Raw genomic sequence first — 18,426 nt, 5'->3', positions numbered from 1 at the left:
AACACAGCACAGCACTCTCCTCCAGCCCGCAGCAGACCCCGTGAAGAAGCGCCTCAGCCCAGATGCGAGCGCGGAGGCCACAACGACAGAGGCCGCAAGACTCACAATCTCTTCTCGGATGGAGTAGTCCGCCGTCTCCAGGTAGCTCAGCATCTCAGCCACGATCTGCTGGGCGTTGCTGCGGTCGCACATGGCGTAGAGGAGGTCCACGGCCCGCTGCCGCACGCTCACATCCCGCTCCGTCTGGGGGTGAGCACAGGAGCAGCAGCATGAGGGCTGCTGGGCGGGTGCGGGGGGGCTCCCTCCGTCCCAGTGCCCCCCTTGGAGCTCGGCCCCCTCACCATCCCAGTCCAGCGTCCTGCGGAGCCCTAACCGCCACGCGCTAACCACTGCCCCGGCTCCTGCTCTGTCCCCAGAGTGGGGGGGGGGGGGGCGCGGGTCAAAGGCCACCCACTGTGTGGTCACAGACCGGACCCTTCTGCGTCACCTGTGCCAACTCCCGACCCCACCCCAGACCCTGAGAAGTGAGGGCGCAGCCGCTCCGCGGCTCTGGAGAGCAGGAGAGGTGCTGCCAGGAGCCGCCACAGCCCACACGGGCGTCTTTCTGACCCAGGCAGCGACTAGAAGAAACACCACAACCACCTAGGCGTAATTCAAAACACCAGAAAGCAAATTCCAAACGCTTGTAAGCCCTTGCGTTCAAAACTCACACCAAAAATGTCTATTAAATACACGTAAACCCAAAGGAACAGGGTCAGACCTGTTCTCAGCTCTAGCGCAGGAGCCGGGCGGCAGCTTGTAACTCCCCTGCCCGCCTTCAGCTTTCTGACGTGCACGACCAGCTGTGTCTGACCCTGAGGAACAAACCTCACGAAGCAGGAGCTCCTGCTCTGGAATCTGAATTCCCTGGGAAAGCAAATATCCTTTCGCTAAGAGTGAGTTTTCTTGCAGACACGGACAAAGTATCTTATCCTTCCACCAGGAAGACCAGACTCGCCGATCTCAGGTCTGCTCACGTGCCAGACCCAGTGGGAGGTGCCCACGTGCGCACAGCCTCTCCGGGGCAGAGTGCAGAACCACCCAGGGGCCGAGCGTGTAGGATCCCGGAGCCCACCGGTAGCTCCTACCCGGCCTGAGAGACAGGGGAAAGAGGGCGCTTGCCTTCAGGGCGTTGATGACCGTCTCGATGTGCGTCTTGACCGCCTCGTGGGAGAACTCGGAGCTGGCCAGCGTGCACATGCTCTCCAGGGCCAGGTAGCGCAGGTTCGTCTCCCGGTGCTGCAGGAACTGGCCCAGCTGGTTGCAGGCCCGCACCAGCAGGTTCGGCTCGCTGCACAGACGGGAGAGGCGGGTGGGCAGGGAGTCCCCGCTTGGCCAGGGCTGCCGTCTGAGCCACCACGGCCTCCCAGGACGCGAGGCCTGATGCTCACTTTGGCCAATACCACATGAGGACCCCCAGAGCGCTTCCGAGTGCATCCACGGGACCCGCCTCCAAAGGGCCAAGGGCGGCCAGGAGCCTGAGCCCCCACACCAAACTGGCCAAGAGACCCGAGTTTTCATCATGCCTCAACCAGAGGTGACACGCTCAGCCAGAGAGCCCGCCTGGCCGACGGGATGAAAGCCCCAACGTGGAGAAGGCGAGCGCAGGTGGGGACGGTGCACAGAGGTCACTGGTGTCAAGCGCCAGCTCCATGCACCACGGGGATTTGGAGGGGGGGGTCTTTGCTCGCTTTTCACTCTGTCCTCGTGACATCTGTGCCCTTCAGACACGGCCAAGACTGGCACACCCCCCGGCGGGGGAGCTTGCTAACAGTGCCCAGTCCGTGGAACCACGGCACTCTGGTGGGTGCACCTGCTGGGACCTGGAAACACCTCCACCCCACCCTGCGTGGCCTCCACACACCTCCCTGCCACAACCTCGACCCACGCAGCCCGCAGGACACACACGCTGGTGCCTGGGTGGCCCGGGGAGCGGATGGCCCGGTGGGACGCCCAGGAGAAGGGGAGCCCCCAGGAGAGGCGAGAGCGTGGCGCCCAGCTGCGTGTGGAGGGCAGGGGCAGAGCGCGCGCAGGCCCACCTGTCGTGGTGGATGACCAGGCTGATGGCCTCGAAGAGCACGGCGTTCTTGGCGTTGGAGTGCTGCACCTTCTTGGACTTGGGCGGCTCCTGGGCTTTGTTGAGAATCGCCTCCAGGCACTCGGTCAGGCGGCCGCGCACGGCAGGGTCTTCTGGGCAAAACAGACAGCCGTTGGCCAACTCCCCGCAGCCCGCCCTGCCCCAGCCCCGGTAACCCTTGCCTCCCGCCTGTCGACAGAAGGCGAGGATCCCGACTCAAACCCTTAGGCTGCCTAAGTCAAGAGGCTTTGACGGCCAGAGACCCAAGTCTTTGCTGAAATACAGATCATATAAGCTGAGGAAAATAAAATCCCAGTGACAGAACGCCCGGCATGACAGCCTGGCGGGGGCGGGGAGGGACGAAGGGCCTCCCACTGCCTGCCACCAGGAGAAGCAGAGACACGCAAAGAGCAGCGAGAACAGAAGGAAGTTTAGCTTCTAGTCAAAGCAGACCAAGAAGGACTAAGAAAGTAATAAAAACACGAGAACTCCAGGAACAACCACCGCCTGCCTCCAGAGCAGCTGTTCAGCGCCACTCAAGGCGGGGCGGCCCCCAGGCGCCTGGGCAGGGGGCCGGCAGGGTCCCTGAGGCCGCCCGGGGCGGGGCGGGGCTGAAAGGAGGAGGCGACAGTGAGACTCACCCCCAGGGGCTCCGAGCCGCCCCAGCCTGGGAGGAAGAAGGCAGCGGCCAGTTCCACCAAGAGAACCACTGCCCTGCTGCGGGGTGGAAGCCCGCCAGCAGGAGGGGTGAGGCCTCATGGAGCCCCACACCTGCTCAGCTCTGCTGCAGGGCGAGCACCTCACACTTAGTATAAAAAACACTCAGGACACAGAGTGACTTGAATTTAACAGACATACCCTGTACAAAAACAAATGAAAGCTAAAGTGCGGAGGTTACAACAAGAAAGCCATCTTGGTAGGAGGCAATCTGGAAGTATGGAACAGGAACTCATGAGCGTTCTCAAACCAGTGATTCTAGTTACTTGCCATCGTTTAAAATAAAGCAAACATAACAATATCCATGACATGCACTTTAAAGTAACACACACAGTTTTGGATGTGAAGTTTCAACCGGTTTCAAGAATTATTTTAAAAGACTGTTTCAAAAACCCACAGGGAACTGACCCCGCACGTGCAGAATGCACAGAAGCAGAGCTCAGCCCAGTCGCACTGGAGTGAGCGTCCTCGACCAGCTGCTCCGGGAAGGCCAAGGGCTGTGAGAGCATCAGAGGCCCAGAGAGCCGGCGCCGGGAGAGCGGAGGGTGGCGTGTTAACAGGCCGCAGCAAGCCCTCGCCAGGCTCTGCGCGGCTGTTACCTGGGGGCGGGTAGCACTGCAGGAGCCGCAGGAGCTTGACCGACAGCCAGGGGGCCGGGACAAAGTAGTAGGTGTAGTCCTGGAGGTCCGTGGAGGCCGATGTCACGATCTGCGAGGAAGCACAGCGAGGGGGGACTCGGGGCTGGCGTCCCCGAGAGCCCCGCGCCGCGCGCTAAGGACAGACACGCTCGGCCCGGTCTGAGGGGCAGGAGCACAGCCCCCAGCCCCAGAGGAGCCGCCACACAAGGACAGCCCCGCCCCCAGGGACACGGGCCTGCGGCACCCAGCCCGCCAGCAACCCCGCCCTCAGGACCCAGGCCCCCAGAACCTGGGTGGGAGCCCCACCCTTCCCGCCTGGCCCCACGCCCCGCCGCCCTCAGGGCAGGCCCCGCGGGCACAGGGCCTCCACTCTCACCCCCACCACCTGCACCACAGGGTCAGGGCACATGACACACGGCGCCCCCGCGCACACGGGGACGGCACACACCCGCACACCCGCAAACCCGCTGCACACGCCTCCCCACACCCCACGGCAGGGGCTCGGAGCGGCTCCCCTCACAGAGCTCAGCCGTGACGCCAGATCACCTGAAACAGGTGAGCTCCAGGCCGGGCAGAGCAGCTCCAGGCCGGGCAGAGCAGCCGGGGTGCAGGCACATGGAGCGAACCCGGCCACGCCAGACCACGCCACCACGGGGACACAGCCGCCACCCAGGGCCGCCTTTCCAATGTCCCTCAGGCAGCTGAACCAGGCTCAGAGTTAAACTCAGAGCATTAAATGCACATATTTGAAACAAATACAAAAACAGAAGTATTGAAGAATTACTCTCAAGGGTTTGGAAGAGACTAGCAAAGTAGCCCAAAGATAGTGGAGAAAAGAAAACAATAAAGATAGAAGCAGAAAGTGATAAGGTACAAAAATCAAAACAGGACCAACAAAGTCAAAGAAATTCTTAGATACTTGACAAGATAAACCAAGCAAAACGAAAGGGCAAACATCCAACAGCAAACTGAAGACGGGCCAAGAGAGGGGCTTCTGCCCACACCCCTGAGCGTTTACCTACGTCAGCAAACGGTTAAGAAAGTGCCACTTGACAAAGCTGATAAAAGAAAATCTGAAGCCTTGTTACTTACTAAATAAATTGAATCCATAATTAGAGGTTGCCCCACAAAGAAAACCCTAAGTTCACATGGCTTCACCAGTTAATTAATAAAATTGTTAGCAAAGATATAAAAAGGAATTTCCTTAATGTGGCAAAGGACATGGACATGGTTAAAACCTGCCAATGTCATACTTAACAGCGAAACATCAAAGGCTTTCCCTTCAAAGTAGAAAAACACACCAATCACCTTTCACTTCAACACTGCAGGGAAGGTCTGAGTTGGAGCAATAAAGCAGAAAGGAAAAGAACTGCCCTTGTCCACGGAACACGCGACGGAACAGAAAGACGCAAAGCAGTCTACAGACACACTGCCAGCTCTCACGGGTGAGTCTGGCAAAGTTGCCAACATCAAGATCAGTATACAAAGTCCACCAGCACAAACCAGCACAGAATTTTATGAGAACATTTTTAAGGTATCACTGAGCATTTTTAAAATAAAGTATATAAAGATAAGTTAAACAAAAATAACAGAACCTCTCCTTGAAAAGCTATGACGCGTATTTGACAGGAATTAAAGACTAAGTGACTGGAGAGACCCACCACGGCCACAGGCGCCAGCACCTTAAGGCTGCGAAGACGTGGATTCTCCCGAAACCGACCTACAGGCACAGCTGGCCCCCATGGGACTCTGGGGGCGGGGGTCACTGGTGTCACTGGACATCAAATTAACCCAAAGTCAAGTCACTGGCGCCAAGACACACAGAGAACCAGAGACGCTCAGCACAGACAGCGGTGTCTGCGCAACGGCAGGTTACTTCACAGTGAAACCAGGGTCTGCGTGGAGGGAGGGGCCTTCGCAGCGGTGCTGGGACGACAGGACTCAAGAAAAAGCCTCACCACACAGTGATGCCGGGTCAGCTGGACTGGCGACCTACAGTGAGCCCTCAGAATAGGGACAGACCACACGTCTGGGGACACAAAGGCGTTAACCCCAGGGGAAAGGATCAGGAAGCCTGAATATATTAACACATGGGGCTTCTGATCAGAGAAGACTTCACCAGAGTGAGATGGCAAGGTACAGAGCACGACGAGATGTTTAAACGCAGAGCAGGCTGAGCCACATAAAGTTGCTGTCATATTTGTAGATCAGTAACGGTTACAGTGAAGAGGAGCTAAAAAGCCTCTTGATGAAAGTGAAAGAGGACAGCGAAAAAGTTGGCCTAAAGCTCAACATTCAGAAAACAAAGATCATGGCATCCGGTCCCATCACTTCATGGGAAATAGATGGGGAAACAGTGGAAACAGTGTCAGACTTTATTTTGGGGGGCTCCAAAATCACTGCAGATTGTGACTGCAGCCATGAAATTAAAAGACGCTTACTCCTTGAAAGAAAAGTTATGACCAACCTAGATAGTATATTCAAAAGCAGAGACGTTACTTTGCCGACTAAGGTCCGTCTAGTCAAGGCTATGGTTTTTCCCGTGGTCATGTATGGATGTGAGAGTTGGACTGTGAAGAAGGCTGAGCGCCGAAGAATTGATGCTTTTGAACTGTGGTGTTGGAGAAGACTCTTGAGAGTGCCTTGGACTGCAAGGAGATCCAACCAGTCCATTCTGAAGGAGATCAGCCCTGGGTGTTCTTTGGAAGGAATGATGCTAAAGCTGAAGCTCCAGTACTTTGGCCACCTGATGCGAAGAGTTGACTCATTGGAAAAGACTCTGATGCTGGGAAGGGATTGGGGGCAGGAGGAGAAGGGGACGACCGAGGATGAGATGGCTGGATGGCATCACAGACTCGATGGACGTGAGTCTGAGTGAACTCCGGGAGATGGTGATGAACAGGGAGGCCTGGCGTGCTGCGATTCATGGGGTCTCAAAGAGTTGGACACGACTGAGCGACTGAACTGAACTGAATGGTTAAATTTTCCACAGTTTATTGTGACCCACACAGTCAAAGGCTTTGGCATAGTCAATAAAGCAGAAATAGATGTTTTTCTAGAACTCTCTTGCTTTTTCCATGATCCAGCGGATGTTGGCAATTTGATCTCTGGTTCTTCTGCCTTTTCTAAAACCAGGTTGAACATCAGGGAGTTCACGGTTCACGTATTGCTGAAGCTTGGCCTGGAGAATTTTGAGCATTACTTTACTAGCATGTGAGATGAGTGCAACTGTGCGGTAGTTTGAGCACTCTTTGGCATTGCCTTTCTTTGGGATTGGAATGAAAACTGACCTTTTCCAGTCCTGCGGCCACTGCTGAGTTTTCCAAATTTGCTGGCATATTGAGTGCAGCACTTTCACAGCATCATCTTTCAGGATCTGAAATAGCTCAACTGGAATTCCATCACCTCCACTAGCTTTGTTTGTAGTGATGCTTCCTAAGGCCCACTTGACTTCACATTACAGGATGTCTGACTCTAGGTGAGTGATCAAACCATTATGATTACCTGGGTCGTGAAGATATTTTTGGTACAGTTCTTCTGTGTATTCTTATCACCTCTTCTTAATATCTTCTGCTTCTGTTAGGTCCATACTATTTCTGTCCTTTATCAAGCCGATCTTTGCATGAAATGTTCCCTTGGTATCTCTAATTTTCTTGAAGAGATCTTAAGTCTTTCCCATTCTGTTGTTTTCCTCTATTTCTTTGCATTGATCGCTGAAGGCTTTCTTATCTCTCCTTGCTATTCTTTGGAACTCTGCATTCAGATGCTTATATCTTTCCCTTTCTCCTTTGCTTTTTGCCTCTCTTCTTTTCACAGCTATTTGTAAGGCCTCCCCAGACAGCCATTTTGCTTTTTTGCATTTCTTTTCCATGGGGATGGTCTTGATCCCTGTCTCCTGTACAATGTCATGAACCTCATTCCATAGTTCATCAGGCACTCTATCTATCAGATCTAGGCCCTTAAATCCATTTCTCACTTCCACTGTATAATCATAAGGGATTTGATTTAGGTCATACTTGAATGGTATAGCGGTTTTCCCTATTTTCTTCAACAGTCAGCTGCTGGTCTTGTTTTTGCTGACTGTATAGAGCTTCTCCATCTTTGGCTGTAAAGAATGTAATCAATCTGATTTCGGTATGACCATCTGGTGATGTCCATGTGTACAGTCTTCTCTTGTGTTGTTGGAAGAGGGTGTTTGCTATGACCAGTGTGTTCTCTTGACAAAACTCTATTAGCCTTTGCCCTGCTTCATTCTGTATTCCAAGGCCAAATTTGCCTGTTACTCCAGGTGTTTCTTGACTTCCTACTTTTGCATTCCAGTCCCCCAGTTAGAACTGGACATGGAACAACAAACTGGTTCCAAATAGGAAAAGGAGTACGTCAAGGCTGTATATTGTCAACCTGGTTATTTAACTTATATGCAGAGTACATCATGAGAAACGCTGGGCTGGAAGAAGCACAAGCTGGAATCAAGATTGCCGGGAGAAATATCAATCACCTCAGATATGCAGATTGACACCACCCTTATGGCAGAAAGGGAAGAGGAGCTAAAGAGCCTCTTGATGAAAGTGAAAGAGGAGAGTAAAAAGGTTGACTTAAAGCTCAATATTCAGAAAACTAAGTGAGTGAAGTTGCTCAGTCGTGTCCGACTCTTTGCGACCCCATGGACATAGCCCACCAGGCTCCTCCGTCCATGGGATTCTCCAGGCAAGAATACTGGCAAGAAAACGAAGATCATGGCATCCAGTCCCATCACTTCATGGGAAATAGATGGGGAAACAGTGGAAACAGTGTCAGACTTTATTTTTTGGGCTCCAAAATCACTGCAAATGGTGACTGCAGCCATGAAATTAAAAGACACTTATTCCTTGGAAGAAAAGTTATGACCAACCTAGAGAGCATATTAAAAAGCAGAGACGTTACTTTGCCAGCAAAGGTCCGTCTAGTCAAGGCTATGGTTTTTCCTGTGGTCATGTATGGACGTGAGAGCTGGACTGTGAAGAAAGCTGAGTGCCAAAGAATTGATGCTTTTGAACTGTGGTGTTGGAGAAGACTCTTGAGAGTGCCTTGGACTGCAAGGAGATCCAACCAGCCCATTCTAAAGGAGATCAGTCCTGGGTGTTCACTGGAAGGACAGATGCTGAAGCTGAAACTCCAATACTTTGGCCACCTCATGCGAACAGCTAACTCATTGGGAAAGACCCTGATCCTGAGAGGGATTGGGGGCAGGAGGAGAAGGGGACGACAGAGGATGAGATGGCTGGATGGCATCACCAACTCGATGGACATGAGTTTGAGTAAACTCCGGGAGTTGGTGATGGACAGGGAGGCCTGGCGTGCTTTGATTCATGGGGTCACAAAGAGTCAGACACGACTGAGCGACTGAACTGAACTGAACTGAATGGTTAAATGTTGGAAATTTTGTCTGGTTTAACCCAGTCTAACCAACAAAGTGTTCGTATCTGAAAAACACAAAGAGGAGGTTTCCGTGGCAGCCCACACTTCCACTGCAGGGCGAGGGGGTTCCGCCTTGGTCGGGAACCGAGGCCCCACTCGCCGGGAGGTGGTTTAGCTGCTCAGTCGTGTCTGACTTCGGGGCCCGATGGACTACAGCCCGCCAGGCTCCACTGTGCTTCCCAGGCAAGAACACTGCAGTGGGCTGCCATTCCCTTCTCCATGCCGAGAGGTACTGCCAAAAAAGTAAACAAGAGTTTTCACAAAACAACAAAAAAGACACATCGTGGAAAAAGGAGTGAAAGACTGATGAGGCTCTTCACAAAAGAAGGGATTCAAGATGCCAATAAAGGAATTTCGCTGGTGGTCCCGTAGTTCAGAGGACATGGTCCTAGAGAAGGGGACACAGGTTCAACCCCTGGTCGGGGAACTAAGATCCCACTTACTGTATGGTGTGGCCAAAACAGATAAAACAAAGGGACATTATCTTGAGAAAAAGTTTTTTAAAGCAAGCAAACACACTGAGCTGCCCTAGCTCATGGGTGATCAAGAAAATGTAGGTGAGAAAGCAACAGGATAAAGTGCCCAGAAGGGTTAAGGCCAAGAGGCCGCAGGCCGGGGAGGGGGCCGCAGGCTCCTCACAGTGGCCTTCAGAGGGGACAGCCAAGAGGTGGGCAAGACAGGGCACAGAGAGGTGAACACGCTGCCCGGCAACACGCCTCAACCATCAGCAGGAGAAACAACTCCATGACTTCACGACCCTGATGATCAGAGCGAGCCGGTCACAGAGCGACAGGGGCCGCGAGCCCTCGTCAGCAGGAGGCGCCGCACAGCGCGCAGCGGCCGCCGGGGGCGGGGCTCTGCCCGGCACGCTTCCTGCGCCCGCAGGACACCCCTGATACGGGGTCAGAGGAAAGCCTGCCAGTCACTGACCAAGACACACGTCCACCCGCGAACCGCAGACCGCCCAGAGGCCTTGCTTCCGAGAGGGACGCGCCAGCAAGATGACGTGACAAGCAACAAGCCCACCCCGAGCTCCGCCCCGTCAGCAGACTCACCCTGCTTAGCCTGGAGACAGCCAGAGACACAGAGGTCTTGAACTCTTCCGGGTTCTTCTGCGCCAAGGTGGTGATGAGGCTGGTGGCGGCAGTTACCACACCCTGAGAAGACACACACACACGTTCAGACGCCCGCCAGAGGACCTGCAGATGGCCTCTCATCTGAAACTAGTCTTCTAAACAAAATGTTAAACTCAGCAACAGCTGGCCACCCCGAGGCCACCCCCATCAGTCCTCGATGCTTCAAGAAAGCGAGATGCACACGTCGCTTGTTGCCTTGCTTACCCTTCTCTCTGAAAACGTGGAGACTCGGCATGCTTCAGCCTGGAGCCCTGCCTCAGGGAGGTTGCACGGGGCAGCAGCCCCAGGCCCCGTGTCCGCCCCCCCACCCCCTCGGTGCCCCTGACCTAGGTCACTCCGTGTGGACTGCAAAGGGATGGACACATTACGTTCAGACTCACAGGAATCTTTCCAACCCAAATTTGAGATAGTGGAAAACAGGAAAGCCCATTCTTCCCCATTTTCAAATGTGGTCCAAGCCATGTCTCTGCCCCCTGACTGGGGAGCTCCACTGGGCCTGGATGAGACCTGATCCCCTCAGTGAGGTCAAGGGAGCTGGTCAGCTCCCCAGCGCGGTGCCCCATGTTCCCTGCACGCTTGCAGTGGTCTGTGCAGAAAGAAGCTGTGAGGAGAGAGGGCCAGGGGCCCCCACGCCCAGGCTGCCTCCTCCTCCTCCTCCTCCTCCTGGGCGATGCCTGGGCCATGCCGGACTCAGGAGGGGCCGGATGCACGCGGAGATTTCTGCGCCTCACGGCCCCCCACTTATCCTACTGCTCCCAGAAGGGCCTGCTTGCTTCTTCTGGGTGGACAAGGGGTCCTCTTCCGGGGGATCCCCGACCTTGAGACCAAAGAAGCCGACCCCAGGCCTCTGGTGGCAAAGCTGGGAGATGCGCGACACAGAGCCCACAGCAGACAGACGCCAGTCCACCCTGGGCTGCGACGCACCCCACCCTGCCCACCACCACTGGGCTCCTGCGGCCTGGACCCACGCAGGCACCAATGCGTCCACCAGCTGCAGAGCCACGCACATGAGAACACAGGGAGGAGAGACAGCCGGGCACACGGACGGCCCAGGAGCGGGGCCTCCTGGCCGAGACACCCGCCCCAAGGAGAGGTCGCCTGCGCGGACCCCACGTCCCCCATGAGTGTGGGGACATGGAGGGATGCTGCAGGCTGCCCCACGGCAGGCGAGCCCGCACGGCCACCCGCCCTCGCCCCGTGGGTCCCCCTGTGTGGACCGTTCAGTCCTCACTTCATCTTTAAGGCAGATGTCTCTTCTGGGAAAACACACGGTAGCCAGCTAACATGCTAACGCCTCTGTGCTCAATGGGAAACTCCATGTGGAAACTTGACTCTCCCATTTGTAGACAGGATTCCAGCAAGACAAGGCCACCTGTCTGGCATCAGCTCCTACCTGACCCCACCTCCCAGCGCCAGCGTGGACAAGGGCCTGTGACTCATGGCCAACCCAGACACTACCTCACTGCACATCCCGCTGCTCTGGCCGACGACACAGAGCAGGCTCGGGCCTGGCTCACGTCCGGCCGTGTGGATTAGGCGGCCTGTGTGTCAGAGCCCCCGGGGCCATAGGACAGCCCCACGGCAGCCCTGAACGGAGTGCAGAAAGACACGTCTCTGCAGGCCCCCAGTGGACGTAGCGCCCCTGCAACGTGCTGGGCTGTGCTGCCTCTGCCCCACCAGCAGGAGCCCCTCCACACCTGGACAGGGTGCGTCAGAGGCCCTGGCTCCCCTGCCCTGACCCCAGGGAGGGGCTCCCAGCCTCCCCCTGCAGGCCCTCCCAGCTCGACGGCCGGGCCAGGGGTGTCCTCCTCACCATCCTGGAAGTCACACGAGGCTGTTCACGTGGCCCTGGCCGGGAAGAGGCTGCCCCACAGGGGAGGGTGGGCGTGACCCAGAGGCACCCACCAGATGCTGGTCGTTGAGGAGGTGCACCACACGGGACGTCCAGTCGCCCATGGGGACCAGGTCCGGGGACGTCCTGTACAAGCGCAGCAGGCACAGGGCGGCGCTCTGCTTCACGCTGTCCATGGTGTCTCTGAAAGACAAGCAAGAGTGAGGCCAGCACAGCCCAGAGCCCACAGACGACACCCCGCGGTCCTAAAGGAACCAGAGCCCACGGACGACACCCCGCGGCCCCCAGGGGACAGAGCCCACGGACGACACCCCACAGTCCTAAAGGAACCAGAGCCCACAGACAACACCCCGCGGCCCCCAGGGGACCGGAGCCCACGGACGACACCCCGCGGCCCCCAGGGGACCGGAGCCCACGGACGACACCCCGCGGCCCCCAGGGGACCGGAGCCCACGGACGACACCCCGCGGCCCCCAGGGGACCGGAGCCCACGGACGACACCCCGCGGCCCCCAGGGGACAGAGTTGCACCCATGAGGGGCCTGGAGGGACACACGGGAAAAGGTTGCTTCGGGTTCTCCACGCAATCAAGCTCGGGCCGCCACAGCCCACGGGGACCAAGAAGAGGCGGGTGAGGCTCTGGCCCAGGACAGAGGCCTGTACGGACCTCCTGACGACTAACTCGGCAATCCCGACCCGCCTCCTCCCCACGGCTGTGACCGAGATGGGAGGCTAAGAGACCCATAGCGCCTGCAGGACTCACACACTTGACTTATGCATGCGGGAGGTGACCGTGCCCTCAGCAGGCCACCAGACACGTACCCGGCGACGAGGATTCTGGGAATCTCCCCCGCGAACGCCTCGGCCATCTCCCGGCTGCCCACGTTGGCAATGCAGTGCAGGGCCAGGCCCATGAAGGTGGGGTTGCGGCTGGCCAGGTCGTTCTTGATGGCGTTGTTGATCAGGCGGATGAGCTCACTGTTGGAGTTCACCAGCACGGAGATGAAGAGATAGCCCTGGGTTCCAGAGAGCAGAGAGACCCCCGCTGGACACACTAGGCCGGCCCCCAGCCCCACCCCAGTGTGCTCGGCACACTGCTGCGGTCAGGCCACAGAGGGCCCACCTGCCTTCTCCTGAGAACACGAGTCTTGTCCCCAGATCCCTCCTCGGACAGTTCTGCAGGACAAACCTGAGGCACTGTCCCCACGGGCATTAGACACCTTGGAGCCCCATTCCCCAACCCAGTCACTGGTCCACGGGGACCTGAACAGGATGAAGGGCCTGCCTCGGCTGTGATGGGAACACTGCGGACCACCTTCCCTCTCTCAGCCGTCTCAAGGTCCCAGAGTCCCCTCACCGCCGGGCCAACTTCAGCCTCCTGCTGTCCCCACTGTCCACGCCCTCCCCACTCAGAAGCAGCACCTCTCAGCCCTGTCCGTCTCAGGAGGAGCTCGCCTTCTGCTCTGGGCTCTGGCCACCCTGCCCTCCCAGACATGGGCCTTGACGGGTGCCCTGTCTGCCCCTACCGCCCCATCCACTTCTTGGCCTCAGCCTCAGCCTCAGCTCAGGTCTTCCTGCCCCTCAGAGCCCTGCCTACTAGCTGCCCACTGCTCAGAGTCCAGAGGGCCCCACCCGCCACGGTTCCTGGCGTCAGCCACAGCTCTGCTCGCTCTCTGTAGGGAGCTGTCTGACGGCCTCACCCCTGGAGAAGAGCCGGGTCCACCCCTGCTTACGGTCACTGTGTCCCCAGGGCCCCCAGCACACTGCCGGGCCTATGGAAGGCGCTCGGCAATTTCTTGGTGGGAGTGAGTTTGACTGTGTAAGTGAGTGTGTGAGTATGTGTGTGTGTGTGCGTGTGTGCGCGCGAGTTTGTGTGTGTGCGTGAGTGCGTGCGTGTGCATGCGTGCATGTCTGAATGTGTACGTGTGCGAGTTTGTGTGTGTGTGTGTGCGTTGTGTGTGTGCGCACGTGTGTGTACATGAGTGTGTGTGTGCACGTGTTTGTGTGTGTGCCCGTGTGTGTGTCTGTGTGAGTGTGAGTGTATGTGTGTGCGCGTACCCACACATGCACTTAGTTGCTCAGTCGTGTCTGATTCAGCAACCCCACAGACAGCAGACTGGCAGGCTCCTCTGTCCATGGGATTTCCCAGGCAAGAATGCTAGAACTGGCTGCCATTCCCTACTGCAGAGGGTCTCCCCAACCCAGGGATCGAGCCCGCGTCTCCTGCATTGGCAGGCAGAGGCTTTGCCACGAGCGCCCATTCTTCACCACTAGCACTTGGGAAGCCCATTGCTTGGTGAGTAAACACCAAAACTTAACAAAGTCCCTGGGGCATCAAGTGTGTTTTTTCACTTTCTGGAAGTTAAATTTTTGTAACTCATGTTGCTCCAGGCGGGCGCAGGGCTGGAGGCGTCAAGCTGGGGGCCCTCAGGGCCTAGACACGGGCACTCACCCCGGCAGACACTGAGGCAGACACTGGGGCTGGGCGAGGCGCAGACACCCGCCCTCTGCTCTTAAACCAGCGCACCTGCGCCCAGATTAGGAACAGTGGGGGGCGGGGGGGCACACGTGCGTGGGCACTGAGGGGAGGGAGCGTGCCTCCCCGCCCTCTGGGATGGGCCCCCGGGACACGGTGCCCTCGCGTCAGCTCCCACCTAAACCTGGGGAAATCCCCAGACAGACGGAGGTGCAGAGCAAGAGCCAGGCGCCAGGCGCCCCGCCGCACACTCACGATCTGCTTCTCGGTGTATCTGTTGGAGCTGAGCAGGTTCACGGCCTCCATGTGCCCGAAGTCGATGTCATGGCCCAGCAGGAAGATGAACAGCAGCTTGCACACGTACTTCTTCTTGCTGTAGCCGTCCAGGGCTTTGTCGCCTGCGGGAAGGGGCAGCACAGGAATAGGGCGCTGGGCCCACCTCCAGGAAGCCGGCCAGACCGCCACACTGTCAGGCTCGCACCCAGCGCTGCTGAGCTGGTCGGCACGTGAGAGCCGAGTGTCTGGGTCCCTCGCAGACCCCAAAGCAGCCTGCCGGCCAGCAGCAGAAGCACAACCCCGCCAGCACAGCCCTGCGGCGCCACCCTGACCTCACCAGCAACTTAACCTTTCAGAGATGTTTATCATTTAGGCAGGACAACACACTCTAAATAATCTCTCATTTCACCCAGTGGCAGGACAAATCACCCACCCGAAAAGTCACACAAACCACCAGAAGGGCTTGTTTCCCCACCCTGATGGCAGCGCGACTCGGCCTCTCCTGGGAGACCACGGCAAGGCAGGTTCACAACAGGTCTCTGTCAGCACAGAAAGTGCTGCTTTAAAAAGGACCACCAGACAGTGCCGTTTTAAAAGCAGAGGTTCTCATTTCACCCGAGAACTGCACAGCATCCCTGTGCAGCCTGCAGAGGTGAGCGCAGGAAGAACGCCCACCTCGAGCGAGGCACTACAGTGACCCTGACTGCAGGGTCGAGGGCCAAGCAGCACGTGGGAGCCGGGAAGGTGAGAGCAGCCACAGCCCTCACTGCGAGGGCGAGTCACCTGTGTCCCGGGACGAGCTCCGGCTGACCTCCAAGGGCACTAAGAAGAAGGACCCCAGGACTCCTGAGGGACAGTAGACCACAGGCCAGCCAGCCAGCCAGCCAGCGGGACACCTTCCCTGGGGAGCTCTGAGACCCCCGTCCTTCCAGCCAGCCAGCGGGACGCCGGCCTTGGGGGGCTCTGAGACCCCCGTCCTTTCAGCCAGCCAGCGGGACACCTTCCCTGGGGAGCTCTGAGACCCCTGTCCTTCCAGCCAGCCAGTGGGACGCCGGCCTTGGGGGGCTCTGAGACCCCCGTCCTTTCAGCCAGCCAGCGGGACACCTTCCCTGGGGAGCTCTGAGACCCCCGTCCTTCTCAGCAGCAAGCTGCATGCTACTTAATGATCGAGCAACATCAAGTCAGAGCGGACCTGGCTCCCTGGCCTCCCACTGCGGGAAGCCAGCTCACTGCTTCCCGACGGGACCCCCGCCCCGTCCCCGCAGGAGAGCATCTGAGCTGAGGGCACGGGGCCCAGGCGACCGCGCCTCACCCCACATGGCTGCCCCTCAAGCACGAGCCCGCTCGCCACCACCTCTGGAAGCCTCCGATGAGCAGCCCAAAGTGCTGCCCGCCCCTCACCCCTGGAGAGCGGCCCCGGCCGCAGGAACAGCGCCAGGCTGCGAGCGGGACACAGAGACTCACAGACGCACTAGACGCCGAGCACCCCGAAAGGGCAATCACGGCCACAGCAGTCAGGAGTCTTGGCCCTGGTGCTGCCGTGATGCAGGGCAAGAGCCAGTGTCTCCAGGGCGAGGCGTCTGAGCCCGGCGACCACATGCTGCTGCGTGACTCCCACCTGGGCTGCCTGCTCGCCTTCTCTCACAGAGACCCGTCCACCCTGGCCCTGGCCCTCAGCGAGCACCTGCCTACGTTCAGGCGGAGGGCAGCAATAGGCCGAGCGTGGACCAAGAGGGAGCCCCACGGCCCCTGAGCCCAGTCTGCGTGGCCTGGGCTGTGAGCTGCTGCGGGGCTGTGGTACCAGCGCGTCCACCCAGGACCCCACAGGCCCAACTGCACTCAACTGTTCCCCCACGTAAGGACCACCGCACACCCACTGGGAAAACCAAGGCCTAACCGTTAGCCGTACCACATGCGGGCAAGAACGTGGAGGAGCTGGGAACTCACACTCAGCTGAGCAGGCACAAAACGGGGCAGCCACTCTGGAAAATACGGGACAGGTTCTTAAAAGGTCAAACATGCACCCGTCAAGCGAGCCAGTGGCTCCACCCTCAGGCGCCTTCCTGAAGGGAAGGACACCACGCGCCTACACCAGCCGCGCACGCGGGACTCGCAGCAGCTCCACGCCGCCCACGGGGAGCCAGCACCACACGCGGCCCACCCAGATGCGGGCGGCCGCGAAGGCACACTTGAAGTCAGACAGCAGACACGGCGGCCACGAGACAGGCAGCAGGACGTGCTGCTGGGGACGCGGGGGCCGCTCGCGGGGCTGCGCTCCGCCTTGGTTGGCTGCAGGGGTGGCTGCATGAACGCCTGCACTTGCTAAACCCACAGCGCCCTCATATCTCAGAAAGCCAGTTTAAAACAAATTACTGTCAGAATCTCCCAGGAAAAAAAGCGAAAGATTAAAGCACACAGGCAAAGCGATGGCCAGCACTGAAGCCGTGAAGGCCGCCAGGAGGGAGGACAGGCGAGTGAGCCCGCGACGCACGCACTCACGCCCCGAGGAGAAGTGTTTTCCAAGTCTTCCTATAGCTGTAAGAACGTACATTCCTTACAGAAACTCCCGTCATTCGTCTTTCTGCCCCAGCACCTGGGACACGGGAGCACCCAACAGTGAGTGAGCTCGTGAAGACATGCCCTGAAGCCCAGCACCAAGACGACACGCCTGCCCCCCGACCGGACAGCACAGCGGCCGTCTCTGGAGGCCCCAAGACTGAGGGCAGGCCCGCAGCGTCCACAAGCAGCCCGAGCCTCACTCTTGAGTTTCCAGGCCAGCCAGGCAGCCAGGGCAGGGGTGCAGGGCGGCCCAGGGAAGACCAGCGGCCGCCTTCAGGCTTCGACGGGGAGACTGCACACGAGGCTGTGCCCACCGCTTCCGTCGTGGGCCAGGTCTCACATGGACGCTGCCCTGGCGCCAGGCCCCGTCCACGCCTCCCACTCCAGCTGTCTGTCGCCCAGGACCCCACGCCCCGTGCACGTCTCACCCCCAGCGGCCCGTGTGCCGCCCACACGCCCACCACGGGCGTCCTCCGTCGGTCCTCGTTGGCGTCCAGGACTGTCTGCTTCTGCCTGAAGGAGGCCATTTAGACTGTCCGTTAGCACAGGCTCCCTGGTGGGAAACTCCGTTTGCGTCTGGAGAGGCCTCTTTTAGCGCCGTTCTCGTGGAGCCGGCAGCTGGATGCAGACCGCTGGGGCCGCCCCTTGCAGCGTGCTGACCGCAGCCCCCGCCCCTCGGCCCTGGGACGAGCTGGCAGGGACGGCTCCTGTGCGGACGGCCCGTCTCCTCCTCTCTGGAGACCGAACGTCTCCCGTCTCGGGCTCGGCGTTTCCACGTCGGTGTCTCTAGGTGTAGAGTTCATTATTCACTGTAACTGTGGACACGGCATCTGAGGTTTGAGCGTCACGGATCTTCACGCGGCCTCTGTCACACCAGCTCTCTCTCCTCCCAGGAGGCCAGCCAGCCGTCCAGACTTCGCCCCCCACCCCCGTCTCTCGCCCACTACCACACCCAGGACAGGCTGCCCCCCCACCCGCCTTCCAGGACACTGCCTCTCTTTAATAAGCCTGTCGTTACATCCACACAAGCTCTTTACTTCCGTTACTCCATGCTTTGCTCCTAGAACTTCCATCTGGTCTCATTTCAGAATCTGCCAGGTGACTCTTTTTATGCTGCCTAAGGTCCCCACTGCAATGTTCTGGTCTGTCTTTTACTGCTTTACAGACAGCGGCCCAGCTCCCTGCCACCCGCGTCCAGTC

The 18,426-nt window shown here is 58.3% G+C and overlaps 1 protein-coding gene across 4 annotated transcripts in view; it reads right to left on the bottom strand.

Moving 5' to 3' along the window:
* Positions 1-18,426, bottom strand: part of AP2A2 (adaptor related protein complex 2 subunit alpha 2) — a 67,849-nt gene that overhangs the window by 14,085 nt on the left and 35,338 nt on the right. For 3 of the 4 annotated variants that reach the window (XM_068978599.1, XM_068978602.1, XM_068978601.1), the window contains 8 exons: positions 14,647-14,789; positions 12,738-12,931; positions 11,970-12,099; positions 9,984-10,085; positions 3,433-3,541; positions 2,079-2,229; positions 1,162-1,330; positions 106-243 (listed from right to left, as the gene is read on the bottom strand). In XM_068978599.1, the coding sequence (XP_068834700.1) occupies positions 106-243; positions 1,162-1,330; positions 2,079-2,229; positions 3,433-3,541; positions 9,984-10,085; positions 11,970-12,099; positions 12,738-12,931; positions 14,647-14,789 (1,136 nt within the window). The remainder of the gene's footprint in view (positions 1-105; positions 244-1,161; positions 1,331-2,078; positions 2,230-3,432; positions 3,542-9,983; positions 10,086-11,969; positions 12,100-12,737; positions 12,932-14,646; positions 14,790-18,426) is intronic. The other variant, XM_068978600.1, reaches the window with a different exon arrangement.

The sequence above is a fragment of the Capricornis sumatraensis genome, chromosome 8, assembly GCF_032405125.1.
Source record: "Capricornis sumatraensis isolate serow.1 chromosome 8, serow.2, whole genome shotgun sequence".
Lineage (NCBI taxonomy): Eukaryota > Metazoa > Chordata > Mammalia > Artiodactyla > Bovidae > Capricornis > Capricornis sumatraensis.
This window is presented reverse-complemented; position numbering and strand designations above follow the sequence as displayed.